Below are 19,017 nucleotides of genomic sequence, written 5' to 3'. Positions count from 1 at the left end.
TTTCGATCTCGAAAAAGGTTTTAGACAAATTGATGCGCTGTCATGTGATTTTTTTAACATCGTGCTTGAAAGAATAATGCAGTGCTCACATGTCAACACTAGAGGCACTATCTTTCAAAAGTCTGTCCAATTACAGGCATATGCTGATGACATTGACATAATCGGAAGAACTCAGCGTAATGTCAATGGGGCTTTTATGAGAATTGAGGCAGAGGCGGCAAAAATGGGTTTAACGGTTAATTAGGCCAAAACAAAGCACATGCCGTCGTCGAGAAAGAACATACAATACCGACGTCTTGGTCAAAACGTCACAATCGACAGACATTACTTTGAGGTAGTCAAGGACTTTGTCTACCTAGGCCTCGCTGTAAACGCAGAAAACAACACCAGCGATGAGATCAAATGCAGAATAACTCTTGCTAACCGCTGTTAGTGACCTCTCCCAACCTGGAGCGCGAAACTGGAGACATCTAACCAAGCTAGATGGACAAGTTTGTTGGATGAGGCCCTAGTTTACACAGGACTGTAGCGCCTCCTTAAGTAAGTAAGATCCAAAACTCTCTTCTTCGGATGTGAATCTTCAACGGCAATGTACGATGAGCCCATTAAATTCTGACCTAGACACCATTGTTAAATGGGATACAAAAATCGAGTACGTCGAAAACTCAATGTCGCTTACTGTAGTTAAAACATAATTTACCAACTTTACTATCCATAAGTAGCACTTGCATCGCAGCATGTGTATCTCCAACCACCTCTTGTGGCAGAATCACTTGCTCGATGTTGCCAAAAATATGGCTCCCTAAGGCGATGCAAGAAGTTATACACCAAAACTTAAGTATAACTCCTGCAACGTACTGAAGTTTATTGAACTGTATTAAACGTAGAGCTTTTAAATTAATTGTGATGATATCACTTGAAAACCGTAGTAAAGTTTCTTGTCCTCAGCCACTCCCCTCAAGCAATTCAACCATTAAACTTGCGCCTCCAGGAATGCTCATCAGTATAAACACGAGCTTTACCTACTTCGAATGTACTGTCAAGTAAATAGATTCGTTCTTTAGCCGTACTACTTGAATGTGGAATTCCTTACCACACTCTGCCTTTCCCAGTCATTGCAATATATAGGAATACAAAACCAATGTTCACTAAAAACACCTACAAACTTTCTCTCCCTTTCCTAATGCTCAGTATCTTGGCGTAATAGGTGTATCAAAAATCCCCTTAAAACAAAGGTTTTGTTCTTTAACTTCACCCTTCAAAACAATTGTGTGATACGAGTATTACCTTATAAAAAATAATAATTAGTATTTGAAGACATATTTGCAAGAAAGAAAAGGTAATTGATAACAAATTACAAGCACATACTTCAAATGTGGGTTGCTCTTGAAATTGAAAGAATACTCTAGAAGGAGGACATTTTAGATGAACTCCAAAGAGTGCACATGTGCGATAAGAAAATTAAATCCAGACTATTGGTTAGGAAATTCAATTTCAATCCAATTTAAGGATCAGGGGTGCTTTTTAAAAGAATATAAAAGCGGAAATAGTCTTATACGCAAAGGTATTTCAGTACAGAACATTCCTCGAAGAAGTTGTGGTGAGATTATTCTTGGTTTTTTTTTTTATTTTTTTTTAACGTTATTTTGAAGCAACAGAAGTTCAAATGTAAGTTTTATTTAAATAATACATAACCTTAAAGTTTATCAATTAATAAAAATAAAACATCTTTTTTTTATCTTATCTTTATACAGAAAGAGAAGTGATAAATAAAATTCTTATGAATACAAAATAGAATAAGCTTCAAATAGAAATAATTAGTCTTAAGTTGTAAATCGACTCCCCTGCTAGCAACAATGTGAATAACAATAAAAGATACGACTTCTATAAAATATTTAAGTAAGGTATCATGTTTATAACGTATTTATACTACATGAACATTTGTTGTATGTATGCATGTAAAATAAATGTAAAAATCTTGGTTTGGTTAACTTTTATTAAATTAAAAATATATCAACTTGTCTCAACAAGTAACCGCTCCAGCTGTCTAAAAATATTTTAATTACTTTGTGTCAAATTCTATAGATTTTAAGATATTGCTTGCAAAAGTTGTAATAAAAAATGTAAATTAAATTGTGCAAGAAAAAAGTGTATTGTTTTATTTTTGTATGTTTTTGCCAGAAGATACTTGACGTATAACTTACATACCATACATATTTATCTTCAGCCCGTTCAAATGCAGAACCAAATGCTTGAATTGAATTGAGGTCAAAGGTTTAAATTGGCCTACAAAAATTCTAGGCGAACTTTGAAACTAGCTACAGTACAGTACAGTGAATAATAACACCGTGTGACAAAAACAGGAACATAATCTTTCCTGAGGAGATCTTTCACGTTTTCTAGAGCTTTTTGCACTGTTTACAAAACGATATTTAAAAAATCAGTAACCCCCCTAAGTCTGTACTTGGGGCAAAAAAAAAACTTTTTTTAACTTCCCATAGTAAGCTATTGTAATGGGTCTGATTTGTCAAAATGAAAATTTTGACATTTCTCGACGTTTCAAGGTCCCTAGGGTCGAAATAAAAGATTTTTAGAAAGATGTCTGTGCGTGCGTGTGTACGTACGTTTGTACGTCCGTACGTTCGCGACGTTTTTTTCGTCGTCCATAGCTCAAGAACCAGAAGAGATATCGATTTCGAATAAATTTTGTTATACAGATAATAAGGCAGAAAAATGCAGAAAGGGCTCTCAAGAAAATTGCGTGGGTGGTTCTTGTACCATAGCAGTTTGAAAAAAAGGTGACAATTTTGGTTAACCCTAAATATCTTACGAACCAAAAACGCTAGAGACTTGAATTAAATTTTATATAATATATTATATAACATGATACCAAACAGGTATATTTTTTGAAAAAAATCAATATAACGGTTTTTTATAAATAATAAAACTGAAAAAAAAATTTGTCACCTCTAAAATTTTACGACTGAAATATGATTTCATCTCTAAAACAATTTTGTGCAACGAAGAATAATGTTTTTGACATCAAAAAAAAATTTTGAGAAAAATCTAATTGACAGTTTTTTTTATAAAAAATAAAAACCTAAAAAAAACATTACTTAAAGTTCGTAAAAATTGAATATCGATTCAAATATCTTTTCAAAAACTTGAAATTTGGGCTTCAATCTTATTTTATCTTATAAGAAATATTGTTTTTAACATTTTGAAAAATGTTGAGAAAAATCGAATTGACAGTTTTTTTTACAAAAAATAAAAAAACCTAAAAAAAATGTATAAAAGTTGGTAAAAATTGATTTTCGACTCAAATAGCTTTTCAAAAATTAAAAATATTGGCTTCAAACTTATTTTATTTCACAGAAAATATTGTTTTCAATATTGAGTAATTTTTATATAAAAATCCAACAGTCCATTTTTTTTCCAAACAGTGATGGTTATTATGATATCTGTTGATGGTAAAAAATTTCGTAACATATAAATAACAGAATTTTAAAATTTTATCCAAAAACAACCGTGAGTTTTTCCTTCAACCACTTCCAAAGTGTAACTTATGAAAAGTAGAAGTTTTTTTTTGAGTCAAATGGATAGGTACAAAAATTAAAATTGGAATGGAATGAAACAAGTTTTTGTTTAAGTTTAGTAGTGGGTACTTCCACCTTTATTTTTAATTACTTCGTAAATTCGATCCGGCATGGAATCGTATAGCTTTTTAATGTAATTTAACGAAATTTCGCTCCACGCTAATTTGATTGCAGAAATTAAGGTTTCTTTGTCTTCGAACTGACGAACACCCTCATAAACTTTGTGTACTATCCATGTTTTTATTATGCGCGCTGAGTGAATAGGCGCATTATCACGTTGGTAGATCCAGTTTATGGGTCCAAAGATGTTAGAAAATTTAGGAAAATTTCTTTCCAAAATTACTTTATACTAAGCTGCTGTCATTTTTGATGTTACAACCTCGAGCTCAACTGTTAATAACTGACTGCTCCCATATCATGACACCTCCTTTTTTCTTTTCTTAAGTCGTGAAAATAGAAGTTGTACCCACCAGGGCCATCGAAATTAAACTTTTTTTCATCTGAAAAAAACACGTGATACCATTCTTTTTTCCAACTCATGTGAAGTCTTGTAAAATCTAATCGCAACATTTTCCGTCTCTTGTCAAGTGGTGGTTTTTTCTTAAGTTTCATTCGTTTAAGATGGCTTGAGTTGTTGATTACTCTTAAAACTGTTGACCAACTTGCGTTTACGCCGACTTTTTGTTATTTTTTTGCCACAAAATCAGAAGAATTTGATGCACATCTTAAAATTCTTCGTCTCTCAGCTGCTGTTGTTGCGGTTTTCTTACCTCCCTTCATGTTTTTGCCGTATGCATCTTTATTTTTCAAGTAAGAATAAAATACATTAAAACTTCGGCCAACTTTATTAGCTATTGGACGTCCAGTTAGGCCTTGGTCTCTGAGTAAATAGATTTTAGCTTTTTCAACATTGTTAAGACACGTAGATCTACCCATTTTTCTTAAAATTTGAAATCAAGAATTAAATTTTACTGAAAACACTAAAATCGTTAATTTAAACTGTCAAGCACTCCAAAAAACTTATAAACAACGAAGAAAATGGCGTTGTACCTTTTCAGATGACTAAAAAAAAACCCCTACTTTGCATATAAAACATAATTCTTTCGGAATTATCTGCTTAACATCTTGGAATAGTTAGCATCAACAGATGGTATAATAACCATCATTGTTTGGAAAAAATGAATAAAGTATATTAAAAAATGTTTGTGCGTATTCAGTTGACGAGGAGTGTATGTATATATTCAAACGCGTTGACTCGTAACTTAGACAATTTTCAACCGATTGATTCGAAATTTGAAATAGGTGTTTGAAAATACAATTTTCATGAAATCTTTTAAGATTTTTTCATAAATTGGAGTAGTTAAAAAATTAAATTAGGAGGCCCAACAGTCAGTTGAGCACTAGGGCTTAGTGACTTAAAACTCTCAATCATCCCTGTGTGCGAGTAATGTTGTCAGGTATAGGGGGGACTTACAGTTTTAAGCCAAATCCCAACGGCTAATATGAGAAAGCACTTTTATGACAAGAATTTATTACTCTTGGAGAATTTGTCAATTCCGTGAAAGACCTCTAGGACAAAAGTCCAACGCACTAACAAATTTTGCTTTTTTCACTTACAAACTGCGCCATTTGGCCACAATTAAAAGATATCGGTACAATTCTAATGTACAATCCAAATAAATAAATACATATTTCAAAAACTTCAGGAGCTGTTAGTCCGACAGTGGATCTTAAAAAAAAGAAGATGAGGTTAGGAGTAGGACACACTTAGGTTAGTTTATTTGCCCATTCTGATGCCATAGAATTGATGATTTATTCTGAGATCAATTAAACCACTTTGAGTCCCTTACGAAACGTAAAATACTGATTATGTAAATATGATATAAAGCGTTTAGATCGTTATAGAAGATGGGCAGAAGTTTTTTGTGAAATCACAAGTGGTGATATTATTCCAACTGATGTTTGCCTTCCTTATAGCATCTTGCATTAGCAACAGTTTACATATAGTGATTGGCCAAACTTGGTAGAAGGATTTGTACTGTACCATTTTTTGGCTAATTCATTTGCCTTACGATATCCTGGAATATTTATTTGGCCCAGAACCCCGCAAAAGTGACCGTTAAACTGTTGTGCTATCCCCATTAGAGATAATCGGTAGTTATGGACTTAAAGAGTTCGGCCTGACTATCTAAAAAAATACGTATATCAGAAGTTAATATCAAGTTTTCTTTTTTTTAACAGGACAAGACTTCATTTATCGCCAAAACTTCCACCTAAAACTCGATACAAATATTGGGAAGCGGAATGAAAGTCGTTGAATATAAATAAATTACTTCTAGGATGCACACCCTTTGTGCAAAAGTTATGTTTCCTAGATGGGCATTGTTTGCTGAACTTACCAAACGACATGATTTTTTGTGTGGAGGTAGCTACAAGGCTGGAGAGTGTTTTTAAGCTATTTTTTATCGCTGTAAAATATCTCATTCCCAGCTCATTTAATCAGATCCGTCAGTAACACTTATAATAAAGTATTCGATATTTTATCCTTCTTTAAGAACACTAATTATTAGCATATCATTAGGTCCTTCTTAATATTGGGTATTGAGCCTTCCATCATTTCATATCATTTGTTTGTGTTCATCAGCTCTATAATAACCGCTTGAAATTTGGTTTTGATTTGTTAACTTCAACTGCAAATATAAACAACTTGTTCTTGTTTCATTTTCGTAAAAGAAAATAACAATAAATTCCATTAAATAGTAATTCAATAAGAATACTTACAATTTTTCGAGAAGCGATTTCTCTGTTGGGAGAACATTTTTGAACGAGAAATATCGTTATTTTTCAGTTTGGTGTTTACTACGACCCAGACAATAAGTTTGTTGAGTGTAAATATGTTGATACTAAATACTTGAAAGCTGACCTTGAAACTTAAGATAATTATAACTTAAATATGCACAGGATCAAAAAGACGTAAGCAAATATCATAAGCTAGCTAAAACTGCTATTACTTTGACCGAAAAGTTACACATTTTAAGAGCGTTGGATTAAGATTTGGGAAAAAACCCCTTGTCATGGATTTTTTTTCCGGGAACCAAAGACAAATTGTTCCAGTACCAAAAAAATAATTGAATACCCGTGTTTTGTAGGAAAATCTATCCATAGTATAGCAGGATTTTACACGAATAACAAAAATCCATAGTATGAAAACTAGCGTTAAAAGTTAGAGTAGAATCTTACTAGGGATGGGTTTTTAACATTTATACGAGTCTCGAATGGATCTTATGTGATTTTGTTCTCAAATGTTGGTACGATTGATATTGCATTTGTATCTCGATGGCTGTTTTCGTTAAGTAGTTGTGCATTTGGAATCATGTGTTTTCCATTGGGGAAAACAATCAATCTGTTACTGTTGATATTATTTAGTTTTGTTAATGAAAATGGACTAATTGGGCTTATTTTGCAAGAATAGAAAAGATAATTAAATGTTGCTATGTTTTCACTAAAGGTTTATCTCAGTTTAGATTAAATAAATCTTTTTAGTGTTTCCACCGCACAATTAGATTTAAAAATGATCAAGTTTGACAGCACTTTCTAAAAAGCAAATGGTGTTTTGATGTTTCTTATGAAGTGGAAGTGATGGTTTGATTCTTGTTAAACAATGAAGAACTGAATAGTTCAGCAACATATAAGAATACCTTACCTACTCTATGTGATTTTTTTTGTTTATTTGATTAAAACAAAACTATATTTTTTGTGCACAAACCAGCAAATAAACAGACCATAATGCATTATCTGTAAAACCAACGCCTCCATACAGGTTTTTCTTCACAAATTTAGAATCGGTTCCGACCCCCCGTCAAATCAAGCTCATTTCAACTCGATTCAGTTACATAAAGAATTGAGACAAGTTACAAACTCGCTTCAATACCACATGTTAATGTAGTAGTCTACGAACAAACCCCCTTCTTGAAGTTTTTATTTTATGTCAAAGCTGCAATTGTTAAATGAACTATGTTTATAGAATCTAAATTTCCAGATGTTTTCTTACCATGTCTTCTTGAAAATTTTCCATTTTATTAGTTTTAGTTAGTTTTTTTTGGTAAGTTAATTTTAACATTTTATTTTCACAAAACTTTCTTCTATTTGTGTTTTTTTTTTAATTATATTATTCTGAAAGATCTTCTTTCAGTTTTATCAATTTTGAAAAACAAAAATCTGGCTACTGCGGACCGTTTTGTTGGCAATTTCTCACTGTACTATGGAATACTAAAAAAACGGACTTCATGTAATTAATTGCCCAATATTTCGAGTATTAATAAAAATACACAAATTTATTGTTTAATTTTTGTTTTATTCTTGTATTTCAAAAGTCCTTTCATATTTCAATGTTACAATAATTATTACTTAATATTATAAAATAATTTATTACAATAAAAAATAATACAAATATTTGGTATACATAAAAACGTAACTGATTTCTCTTATTTTGTTTTTGTTTACATACTAAATAAAAAATTAAGGATACAAAAATAAAACGTGCAACACACTTAGAACCAACAGATATTTTTAGTTTTTTTTTCCATCTATTTTTTCTTTAAAGAAGGGTGCAATAGAATGACAACTATATCATAAGAGTTAAGGCTATACCTAGAACATTAAACATTGTAATACTTAGAAGTCAAATAGCTACAATTTAAAGGGTGACAAACTTTAGGCGGGCGGGGAAGCATTTTCAGTCTTTCTTTTTTTCCCATTTTTTATTTTTTTAATAAAAGCAAAGCAAAATCTTTAAGAAAATAATGCCAGTATATAATCTGCTTTAAATTTTAATTGCAAAATTTAACTCAAAAACTACTGATTGAAAACAATTACTTTCGAAACTTAGCTTTATTTTACCTATATTGAGTTTTTGACATGGATAATGTTTTTTGCGGCAAGTGCTTTTCCTAATTATGATTTGTTGTTACCTGTCAGAAACAATGTTAATACAAATACGTCTAAAATACTGACTGAAGAATATTTTGAAATAAGGTTATTCAGCAGTAAAACCTGCTAATCGATGCATTCTATAATCCGAGCACCTCTTATTTGGACATTCATACAAATTTGTCTCTATAAACGGAACGCCTGTAAATAGAACCCTGTATTTCTAGACCCAGAAGAGAATAGTAAACGTTCAAAATATAGAGTTTGAATTCAAATTAATTTATTTAAGCAATGTGTAAAACCTGAAGCAATAAGAGGGTTTGAATGAACTTAACTTTGTTTAAAGACTAGTTAACCCTTACAACTTCGCATTCTCGTCCTTTTGATCAAGTTATCAATACAATTTTGAAGACTCATTGTGTACCTTATGAAGCACTTGATCTTTTACACAGAACAGGTTCAGACGAAATAAGGGACTTGAAAGTAAGGCAAGTTTCTAGCATTTGATTGGCGAGCTGTGAAAAAATGTCCTTCCAATTAAGTTGACTGGAAAGTAAGTGAAGAAAAATCTCCATTAAGTTCCAGTCAAGTTCATTTATGTCAATACAATCAGCAGTTCCACTTTTAGAAAGTTCCTTGTTGAAATAATTAAAATTTAAAATGATATATTCGGTAAATTACGGTGGACAATATGACATTGACGATAGTGAGAAAATATAAATATTTGAATAAATAGAAAAAGGATGTATTTCTTTACTTAAATTATAGCGTAAAGTTCTGGTAGCTATCGCTAGTTAATTATTTCAATAGTTACAATAATAATACTAAAATTTTCCTTCTTCTAAAGACTCGGAATTTGCGTCAAATTATATTGAGGTAAAACGTTTTGCTAAAAAGAAAATTGTTTTGGTAATATACATAAGTAGGATAAGATTAATAAAGACAAATTTTTAATTAAATTATTTCACAGAAGCGTCTGAACTCATTCCAAGGCCACCATTCCGTAAATGTAATGGAATCGTGGGGGTGAGCTGTCTTGGTGTTACCGACCATCATTTTTGTGAAAAGGGAGTGAAAACTTCAGCAAAAGTTCATCAAACAACAGTTGTGGGTGTCGTATAACCAAATAATGTTCGAAAATAAGCGTTTCAACAAGATTCTGCTCCTGCTCACAAGTCTGAAACCACTCAAACAGGCTCAAAAAAAATGTACCGAAATTCATATCACCAGACCTTAATACATTGGTGTGGTCAGTTTTAGAGGGAATACCCTGGTCTACTACTCGAAACCCAAATATTTAGTCGGTTAAACGATCCCTTGTTCGTGTGCAGTGAAAAATTTTCCAATGGAACGATCGTTGATTGGCCGGGCGTCTCAGGTCGTGCAGTAAGGTAAATGGCGGCGATTTAAGCTAATGTCTTCTAAGAAATGTAGCTAATGAAATCCTTAATAAATAATAATACAAAAAAGTTTTTAAAAATACCAACGGATTATAATTTGGCATTAATTTTTCGTTGAATCAGTATTTATTTATGGCTAAACTAGGCATTACTTTTTTTTCTTTTGGAAGCGGAATAATCTTGGGACCTCAAGGCAACGCTTATGTTTTTAGAAGAATGCCTAAAAAGAAAGACAGACTTGAGAAACATAAAAATAAGGCGGCACACTGTATTCCTTGAAGTACATAGAGTCATGATGACAAAATCGCCGTATAATTTTTCGGACACATCTTTGAACAAAAAATTGCAAAATATGAAGACCCATTACAGTAGAATTTGGGACAACAACAACGAAGTCAACCGGCAGAGGGCGCTAACATGGACGTATTTTGAGTTAATGTGCCAGATTCTGCTGAGGAAACTCTGGTCCGAGATTGGCAGACGTTCGAGTCATCAGCGCCTTTAAATTTCGGGGAATGCAATCGAGAACCCATTGAATGAAACCCCTAGCCCTTATACTGCAGCTTTCTCATCAACATCGAAAGCAGCACAAAAAAAACGTTCAACAAAATACCGTCCCACAAAGGTCGATGCTAGGCAACAAGAAGTTTTACTTCTTGAAAGGGAAAAAATTGCTTTAGGGAAAGCCCACCTCGACGCAATGCTAAAACTCTTTGCATTAAAAGAAATGGAGTTGCTAGAAAAAAAAAATCAATTTGAATTGAAGAAAAAAAAACAAATTCAAAGAAAAAGAAGTTCATGGTAACACGAAAGAAGCTGCGGAATAGAAAACACATTTTGTAGGTGTTAATTTCTTAAACCATTGAATATTTTTATGTAGAACAACACTGCCAACCATTGTTTTAACAGCCATTTCAGGGTGCAACACATCTTTATATTTCAAGTTTCTGAATCTTCCTTTCAAAAATTCGAATGCTGTTTTAATGAATGATCGTATACTGGTAAGTCTTTCATTTAAATGGATTTGGGAAGGGTTTAGATGGCCAGTATTACTCTAAAAGGAGTAATCAAGTTTTCTAACAACGGATAGGCAGCATACCCACAGATGAAAATCGGATGAAATGAGTGGCTCGATTTTACTACACAAAGAACTGTTTCCAAACAGGCAAACAACCTAGAATTTTGCAGACGACCTGGTGCTCTGACACAGCTTTGTGGTCATAAACCCTTCGAGAAAAATGTATTACATATTTGTATAATCAAATTGTGTACTTTTTATATTTACAAGATGAATGTACCTTGCAAAATAATGAAATGATATTACGGTTATAATTATCGATTGGATTTTGAACAGGTTGCTTGATTTTTATATAACACCTATCGATAGCACCAATTGTTCCAGAAAGTATACCACCCGATTTTTGACTGCAGACTTGTTTCAAAAATAAGATTTTATTTTATTATGAAAGGTTTTTTTGATTTTGTTTGATAGTTCGTACATTACAAGAAATAGGATGTGCGCGTTATTTTTCGTTTCTGAATCCGTATCCTCAAAATTAAATTTGCCAAAAAAGTGAAATATGTTGAAGAGAAGAGTTAAGGCGTTCGGGTGCGTTTATTACGTGAAGTTGAATTAGAAAGTCCTTCTTTTCCAGGAAGATAGGACATGCATTGACTACAGAAAACTCAATTTAGTAAGTTAAACAAAAAAAAATTGTCCATTAGACGGACGCTTTACAGTTAAGAATCTCGCTTATAGATAATACTTTATTACTTTAAAGGTAATACTTTCTTACTCTCTCATAGGATCATGGATCTCCATCAAATGACAATAAGTGTGGAGAGATAAGCAAAGGTTGTGGGGCTGAAAATTAATTCCGGCAAAACAAAAATGATCAGCCTCGGAACCAAACCATATTTTCTCGCAACGGGTGGAAAAAGTGGAGAGCTTTCAATATCTTGGAAGCATCATTTCCATCGAAGGTGGAACCGAAAAAGACGTCATCTGCCGCATCGGAAAAGCAAAAGCGGGGTTCGGTATGCTGGCGGAATAACTCTAGCAGATTAAGAACAAAGCTCAACTGTTTCGCACAAATGTCGAATCTATGCTTTTTTATGGGAGCAGCACTTGAAAGGTTAGTTCAGCCATAACAAGAAAGCTGCAAACCTTCGTAAATAGATGTCTTCGTAACATATACTAAGGATTTTCTGGCCAAACCGTATTTCAAATGAGGTACTTCATAGAAGGACAGGTCAGGAACCTATAGAATCTATAATACGAAGACGTAAGTGGCAATGGATTGGACATCCGCTTCGAAAAGGTAACGACTGCATTGCAGGCCAAGCCGAGAAGCACATGGCGCAGGACAGTCGATTCGGAATCAGCGTTACTAGGCAAGAGTTGGAGGGAGCTGAAACACATCTCCGGAAATCGCACACGATGGCGCGTAGGCATAGTAGAGGCCCTGTGCACCTTAAGGGGTTCCCAAAATAAAAAAAAAGCACTTTACTGCCTTCGTAAAGATGGCCAGTGTGAATTCAGTGTTATGCTTTTTGGTTTAGCAAAGCACTTGGAAGCTTACAAAAATTAATGCGGATAATCAAAAATGTAAACAAGAATATCCTCAATATTTTCAAAGAAGTGACAGCTGGACTTTGTCCATTGGTGCTTAAAGTTGTACTTTTTAATGATTGATATAAAGTTGCCTTACACAGAAAAAAAAAAGTTGTCATATTAACAATCGTCGATAGTCAACCTGAAATTTGGCCAAATTGTCGCATTGACTACCAAAATAGTCAATATGACAACCTTATTTTTAAAAATTGACTACTGGATAGTCAATAGAACAGTTTTCGATTGTCAATTTGGGGTAGTCAATATGACAACTGCGGTAGTCAATAGAACAACTTCAGTAGTCAATACGACAATTTGGTTGTCATATTGACTACCCAAAATTGACTATAGAGAATTGTTATATTGACTACCGCAGTTCTCCTATTGACTACCGCAATTGTCATATTGACTACTACAGTTGTCATATTGACTCCCGTGGTTGTCATATTGACTACCAAAATTGACTATCGAGAATTTTTATATTGACAACCGCAGTTGTCTTATTGACTCCCGCAATTGTCATATTGACTACCGCAATTGTCCTTTTGACTACCGCAGTTGTCGTATTGACTACCGCAGTTGTCATATTGACTATCGGAGTTGTCGTATTGACTACCGCAATTGTCATATTGACTATCGTAGTTGTCGTATTGACTACCGCAGTTGTCATATTGACTATCGCAGTTGTCGTATTGACTACCGCAGTTGTCATATTGACTACCGCAGTTGTCGTATTGACTATCGCAGTTGTTATATTGACTACCGCAGTTGTCATATTGACTACCAAAATTGACTATCGATAATTGTTATATTGACAACCGTAGTTGTCTTATTGACTCCCGCAGTTGTCATATTGACTATCGCAGTTGTCATATTGACTACCGCAGTTGTCGTATTGACTACCGCAGTTGTCATATTGACTTTCGGAGTTGTCGTATTGACTACCGCAATTGTCATATTGACTATCGCAGTTGTCGTATTGATTAACGCAGTTGTCATATTGACTATCGCAGTTGTCGTATTGACTACCGCAGTTGTCATATTGACTACCGCAGTTGTCGTATTGACTACCGTGGTAGTCATATTAACTACCAAAATTGACTATCGAGAATTGTTATATTGACAACCGCAGTTGTCTTATTGACTCCCGCAGTTGTCATATTGACTACCGCAATTGTCCTATTGACTACCGCAGTTGTCATATTGACTATCGCAGTTGTCATATTGACTACCGCAGTTGTCGTATTGACTACCGCAGTTGTCCTATTGACTACCGCAGTTGTCATATTGACTATCGCAGTTGTCATAGTGACTATCGCAGTTGTCGTATTGACTACCGCAGTTGTCATAGTGACTATCGCAGTTGTCGTATTGACTACCGCAGTTGTCATAGTGACTATCGCAGTTGTCGTATTGACTATCGCAGTTGTCATATTGACTACCGCAGTTGTCGTATTGACTACCACAGTTGTCATATTGACTATCGCAGTTGTCATATTGACTACCGCAGTTGTCATATTGACTACCGCAGTTGTCGTATTGACTACCGCAATTGTCATATTGACAACCGCAGTTGTCGTATTGACTATCGCAGTTGTTATATTGACTACCGCAGTTTTCATATTGACTACCATAGTTGTCATATTGACTACCGTGTTAGTCAATACGACAACCGTAGTTTCAATTTCTTTCAACCAAAGTTGTCATATTGACTACCGCAGTTGTCATATTGACTACCAAATTGTACAAAATTTTCAGATCTCAAAATTGACAACCGAAAATTGTTCTATTGACTATCGCGGTTATCGGCTGAAAATTGACTACCAAATTGTCATATTGACTACCAAAATAGTCAATAGGATGTCTTTTTTCGTTCTGTGTAGACACTAAGAATGTGTATACATGTCTTTTACTTTTAACTTAAAGTTTGTGTATAAGATATTTTTATGAACACTCTTGAAATGTTTCATAAAAATAAAAAATATCCCGTAAGATCTATGGTTATCACAATCGGAGAAACGTTTTAAGAAAAATTACTTGGTATATTTTTGAATAAGGGAGTTGGTCATCATTTAATTATCTAATACCAGTCAATGCAACAAGAAATAAAAAGTTATTAATTGCAAGCAATAGTTTTTTTCAAAAACTAGATCCGCTAAGGCAAATGTAAAGCAATCTTATCTGTGTACATTGATCATCCGTTGTATTATATTGATAACCACAGCAAATCGCCAAAATTTGAGTTTATATTCATGTTGTATGTGTACTTAATTAAAATTTATATTTAAAAAAAATATGTCAAAACAAATATTTGTGCATCTTCACATTGTACTATAAAGTATACTTCTTTAACATTATGCAGCGTTTTTGGTTAATTTAGAAAGCTGTACGAAAAAGATTGCAAATTGATTAAACATTTTAAAATCCCACGCGCCTTTGTTTGTACACCCTGTGGACGAATAAATACACTATAATAATAATATTGTATAATAAGCCCTGCTCGGAAAGGTCTTTTTTCAATTTAAATTATTTCAATTCTCTTGAGTTTTGTCTGCATCAGATGTAAAATTTTTTGTGCAGATAAGGCAGCATTACATAATTTTTGACAAAACAAACAAAAACTAGACTCCCTTAAACATTTTCCAATGCAGATAATTCTAAGTTCTATTGATATTTGAATTTATTTGCTGTTGTTGTTGTTTTTTTAATGTTATTTTTGATTTTGGAATTAATTTTAAGGGCTTTTCCGAAGCTGACTACAAAAACTAAGTCTTATTTCTACGACGCTCTAGACACACACTCAAATGCTCTACGAGGAGAAGCAAACAAGAACATTACAATACATAATACTTAAATACTTTTTTAAATAAACTCTGCTTCTCCTCAAGCTATAATATAAATTTAAATTTGAGCTACAAAACACGTTTTTTATTTGGCTGCGTTTTTTTACCTGTATTAATAGTTTTTTTTTTTAATTTTTGAATATTTGTTTTTTTCATTAATTTTTTTTATTTTAATTTGGAAGGAAACGTTTTGTTCTTCATTTTATTATCGACATACTTGTATTTTTTTTGTTTTGAGATTACACATTATTTTATTTTGTTTTTAAATTTTAAATGTGTTTGTATTTGCCCAAAATTGGACGGACACAATTTCCATTGATATTAAATATATTTTTTTTTGTTTATTAGGTTTAATTAACAATTTTTAAATAGTTGACAACCACGCGCCATAAAATCATTACTTTCTGCTAACCTTGTTGCAGGTAATGTTTACGTTAAAATTTAATTTTTAATTTTATAGAAAATTTATTTTCTCAAATAATGTTTTAATTTAATGTTTGTTATTTTGTTGGTATTTTGAATAAATTATTATAACTACAATATATAAAATTTTGAAAAAAAATAAATAAATAAATTATTGTTTAATTATTATTATCACTTATTAAGTCCTCAAGGGCACCATTTAAACGTCCTTTGCTTAAAGCTTCGACTAACATGTGCAAACGCTCTTCACGCTCCGAGTGTCGGCGTTCTAGAGATGAAACCTAAAGTTTTTACAATTTTTTTTGTGTTTTTAACATTTATTATATCTTTAACATGTATATAAAGAAACAACACACAAACAAATATTAAAAGGGTTATGAAATTTTGTTTTAAGGCATGCAGTTGAATGTAGTGTTTGTTGTTATGTTTTTAAAAATATGATAGAAACTAAGATTGCATGGATATCTTTGGGTCATGCAATATTAAAGGTCACATACCTTCTTTTCATAAATTTAATTTTAAATTATTTTAAAAAGGGGTTTAAGCAACACATATTTTGTTAAAGGTGATAGGGTCTGATGTTGAAATCAAAAGAATTTGAATTCGAATCGACACGCACAATGGGGCATAATGAGGCCATTCTCGTGGGGCTTGTATGGGGCCATTTTTTTCTATATAGTCAAATACCCTACTATTAATATTGTAAAAGTTTCAGACCGTTGTCATAAACACATTTTAAATGTGTTGGTAAATAAAAGAGGCGAGGGTTATAGAAAGGATTAGACAACTAAACCAGAGAGAAGCCGATGTACGAAAAGTATGCCCACAATTTCTCATGAGACTTTTACGATTAGGGTGTAAGATTAAGGGATTTTCGCAAGGAAGGTATTGAGTGTAAAAAGATGAACTATTCGTTGGATGCTTTCTTGATATGGAGATCAAAACTGGGACGCATATAAAAATAGATGTCGGACAAACGTTAAGCGATCGGGTCACGTAAAAAATAAATAAATAAATTGGGTGGCGCGACAGTCCGTTGAGAACCAAGGCCTAGTGACTTACAACTCTCAACCATTCCTGTGTGCTAGTAATGTTGTCAGGAATGGAGGGGACCTACAGTTTATATGCCGACTCCGAACGGCTAATTTTGAGAAAGCACTTTTTCATGACAATAGTTACTCTTGGAGAATTTGTCAATTCCTCGCAAGAGGCAGTACCCGTGAAAAGACTTTAGATGGCATAGGCAGGGATCGAACCCAAGACCTCTAGCATGACAGTCCAACGCACTAACCATCATGCCACGGGTACCACATCGGGTCACGTAAGGGTTAGAAAACTCTTTGGACCATCTTTTAACAAAACTTAATGCAGAGTTGGCCTTATAAATTATTTCATGAAGTAAAAATTCCATTTTAGGGTTACACAAAAGGCCGAGATCCCTTTTTTGTGTAGGTACTATATGTGTTTATGAAGATAGTAATGTCAGGGTGCTAATTTACGCGAAAAGGTAATTGTGTGGCATTTGCAAATGTTGAGTTTATATCAATTTTTTGTAAACCAATTTGAGAAATTTTCAAATCTGATTGTTAGAAAGATATGCCTTCATGAGCGGCATTGATTTTGAAGAATTTCGTACCATCAGCGTAAATGGATTTTTGACAATTTTTAATATCATTAATATCGTTAATTGTAGGGATAAAGAGGGGAGGTCCTAAATGAGTACCTGGTGGCCAGCAGATGTGGCTAGAATGGAATTAAAACGTGCGATTCTCAAGGTAACAATTTATCCATTTCGGGAAAAGAGGTTCAAAATACTGAGGAGGACAGTTTGAAGACTATAAGATTTGTCAAATGCTATGTTGAAGTCAGTAGAGACTATATCAACTTCATAACCAGATTTCTACGGCTATTAGAGAAATTGAAACGAACTCTATTAGGTAAGTGGTGCTAGATCAATTTTTTTAAGAAATCGGTTTAATCTGGGGTAGTTCATTCAAGAGGACAGAAGCGTCCACAGGTTTTTCTCAAAACCCACCTTTGTCTATCAACTCCTACTCTCACCTCCCCGTGGTGAACATCGGATGCCTAGTTCCTCAACTGGAGATTGGGTTCCAACCCCAGCGGAAAGTTGTTGGGGCAGCAAACAAGAGAGGGGGGAGAGGTGTTTTCACTAAGGCACTTCTCCTTATCAAGACGGCAGCGGACGAATTCTCGAGATGGAATCAACGGTGGCGTCTACAGTTCCAGTAAGGTTGAACTACTTAGTGAACACCTTAAAGGTCTTCTTCGGTTTATTCGGAGCCGAGGCCTATAAGGAGCGGTTTATCCGGCTTCCCGTCCTTGGAGTTGGGGGGTTATGCCGTCGGGGTGACTTCCCGGCCACGTAAAAGCCTCATAGTTGCGAAGCACCAACAAGGCTCGGATACGGAAGGATTTACTGTTGATAACCTACGCAAACGAATTAAGGACAACGAACTTCGGATATGCACGTGGAATGTTAGGTCCCTTAACAGTCCACTTGCGACCGAAGAATTAGCGGAGGCCCTAGACTGCTATAAAGCAGACATCACCGCCATCCAGAAAATACGATGGAATAGGCCGGGCAAAAAGAGGATGAAAAACTGCGATAATTACTATGGTGACTGCTACCACGAAAACCAACAGCGCTTATTTCAATGCGGCTTCGTTATTGGAGCCAGACTTAGGCAAGACGTCTTGAGCTATAGGTGCATCAATGAGCGCGTCCATACGCATCAAGGCTAAATTCGGCATAAGCCTGATATGCGCGCATGCCCCCACAGAAGAGAACGACAACACCAAAGATATGTTCTTCGAGCTCTTAGACAAAGCATATAAGCAGTGTCTTAGTTACGATATTAGAATTGTCCTGGGCGATTTATATGCCAAGCTAGGAAGGGAATCTTTGTTGGAATAATCGGAAAGAACAGCCTGCACGACAACACTTCCGACAATGGATTCAGGCTCATAGATTTTGCTGCAGGACGAAACGTCATGGTAGTTTTCCACACCTCAACATCCACAAAGGAACTTGGACTTCTTCAGATCAATCTACCGTCAACCAGATTGACCATATTGCGATCGACGCCAGACACGCTTCCAGCATCATGGATGTACGAACTTTCCGAGGAGCTAACATTGACTCGGACCACTACCTCGTTGTAGCCAAGGTAGTACTTCGGATTTCCAGACCC

General features: G+C 34.1%; 1 protein-coding gene across 2 annotated transcripts in view; it reads right to left on the bottom strand.

Annotated features, from left to right (window-relative positions):
• Positions 1-14,842: 14,842 nt before the first annotated feature.
• The window catches only part of LOC129945662 (centrosomal protein of 162 kDa), a 131,445-nt gene continuing 127,270 nt past the window's right edge, over positions 14,843-19,017 (bottom strand). Inside the window, exon 7 of one of the 2 annotated variants that reach the window (XM_056055507.1) lies at positions 14,843-16,086. In XM_056055507.1, the coding sequence (XP_055911482.1) occupies positions 15,964-16,086 (123 nt within the window). In that variant the 3' untranslated portion in view covers positions 14,843-15,963. The remainder of the gene's footprint in view (positions 16,087-19,017) is intronic. The other variant, XM_056055508.1, reaches the window with a different exon arrangement.

Source organism: Eupeodes corollae, chromosome 2, assembly GCF_945859685.1.
Source record: "Eupeodes corollae chromosome 2, idEupCoro1.1, whole genome shotgun sequence".
In the NCBI taxonomy this organism is placed as follows: Eukaryota; Metazoa; Arthropoda; class Insecta; order Diptera; family Syrphidae; genus Eupeodes; species Eupeodes corollae.
Note: the sequence above shows the minus strand (reverse complement) of the source record. Positions and strands in the feature narration are given on the sequence as shown.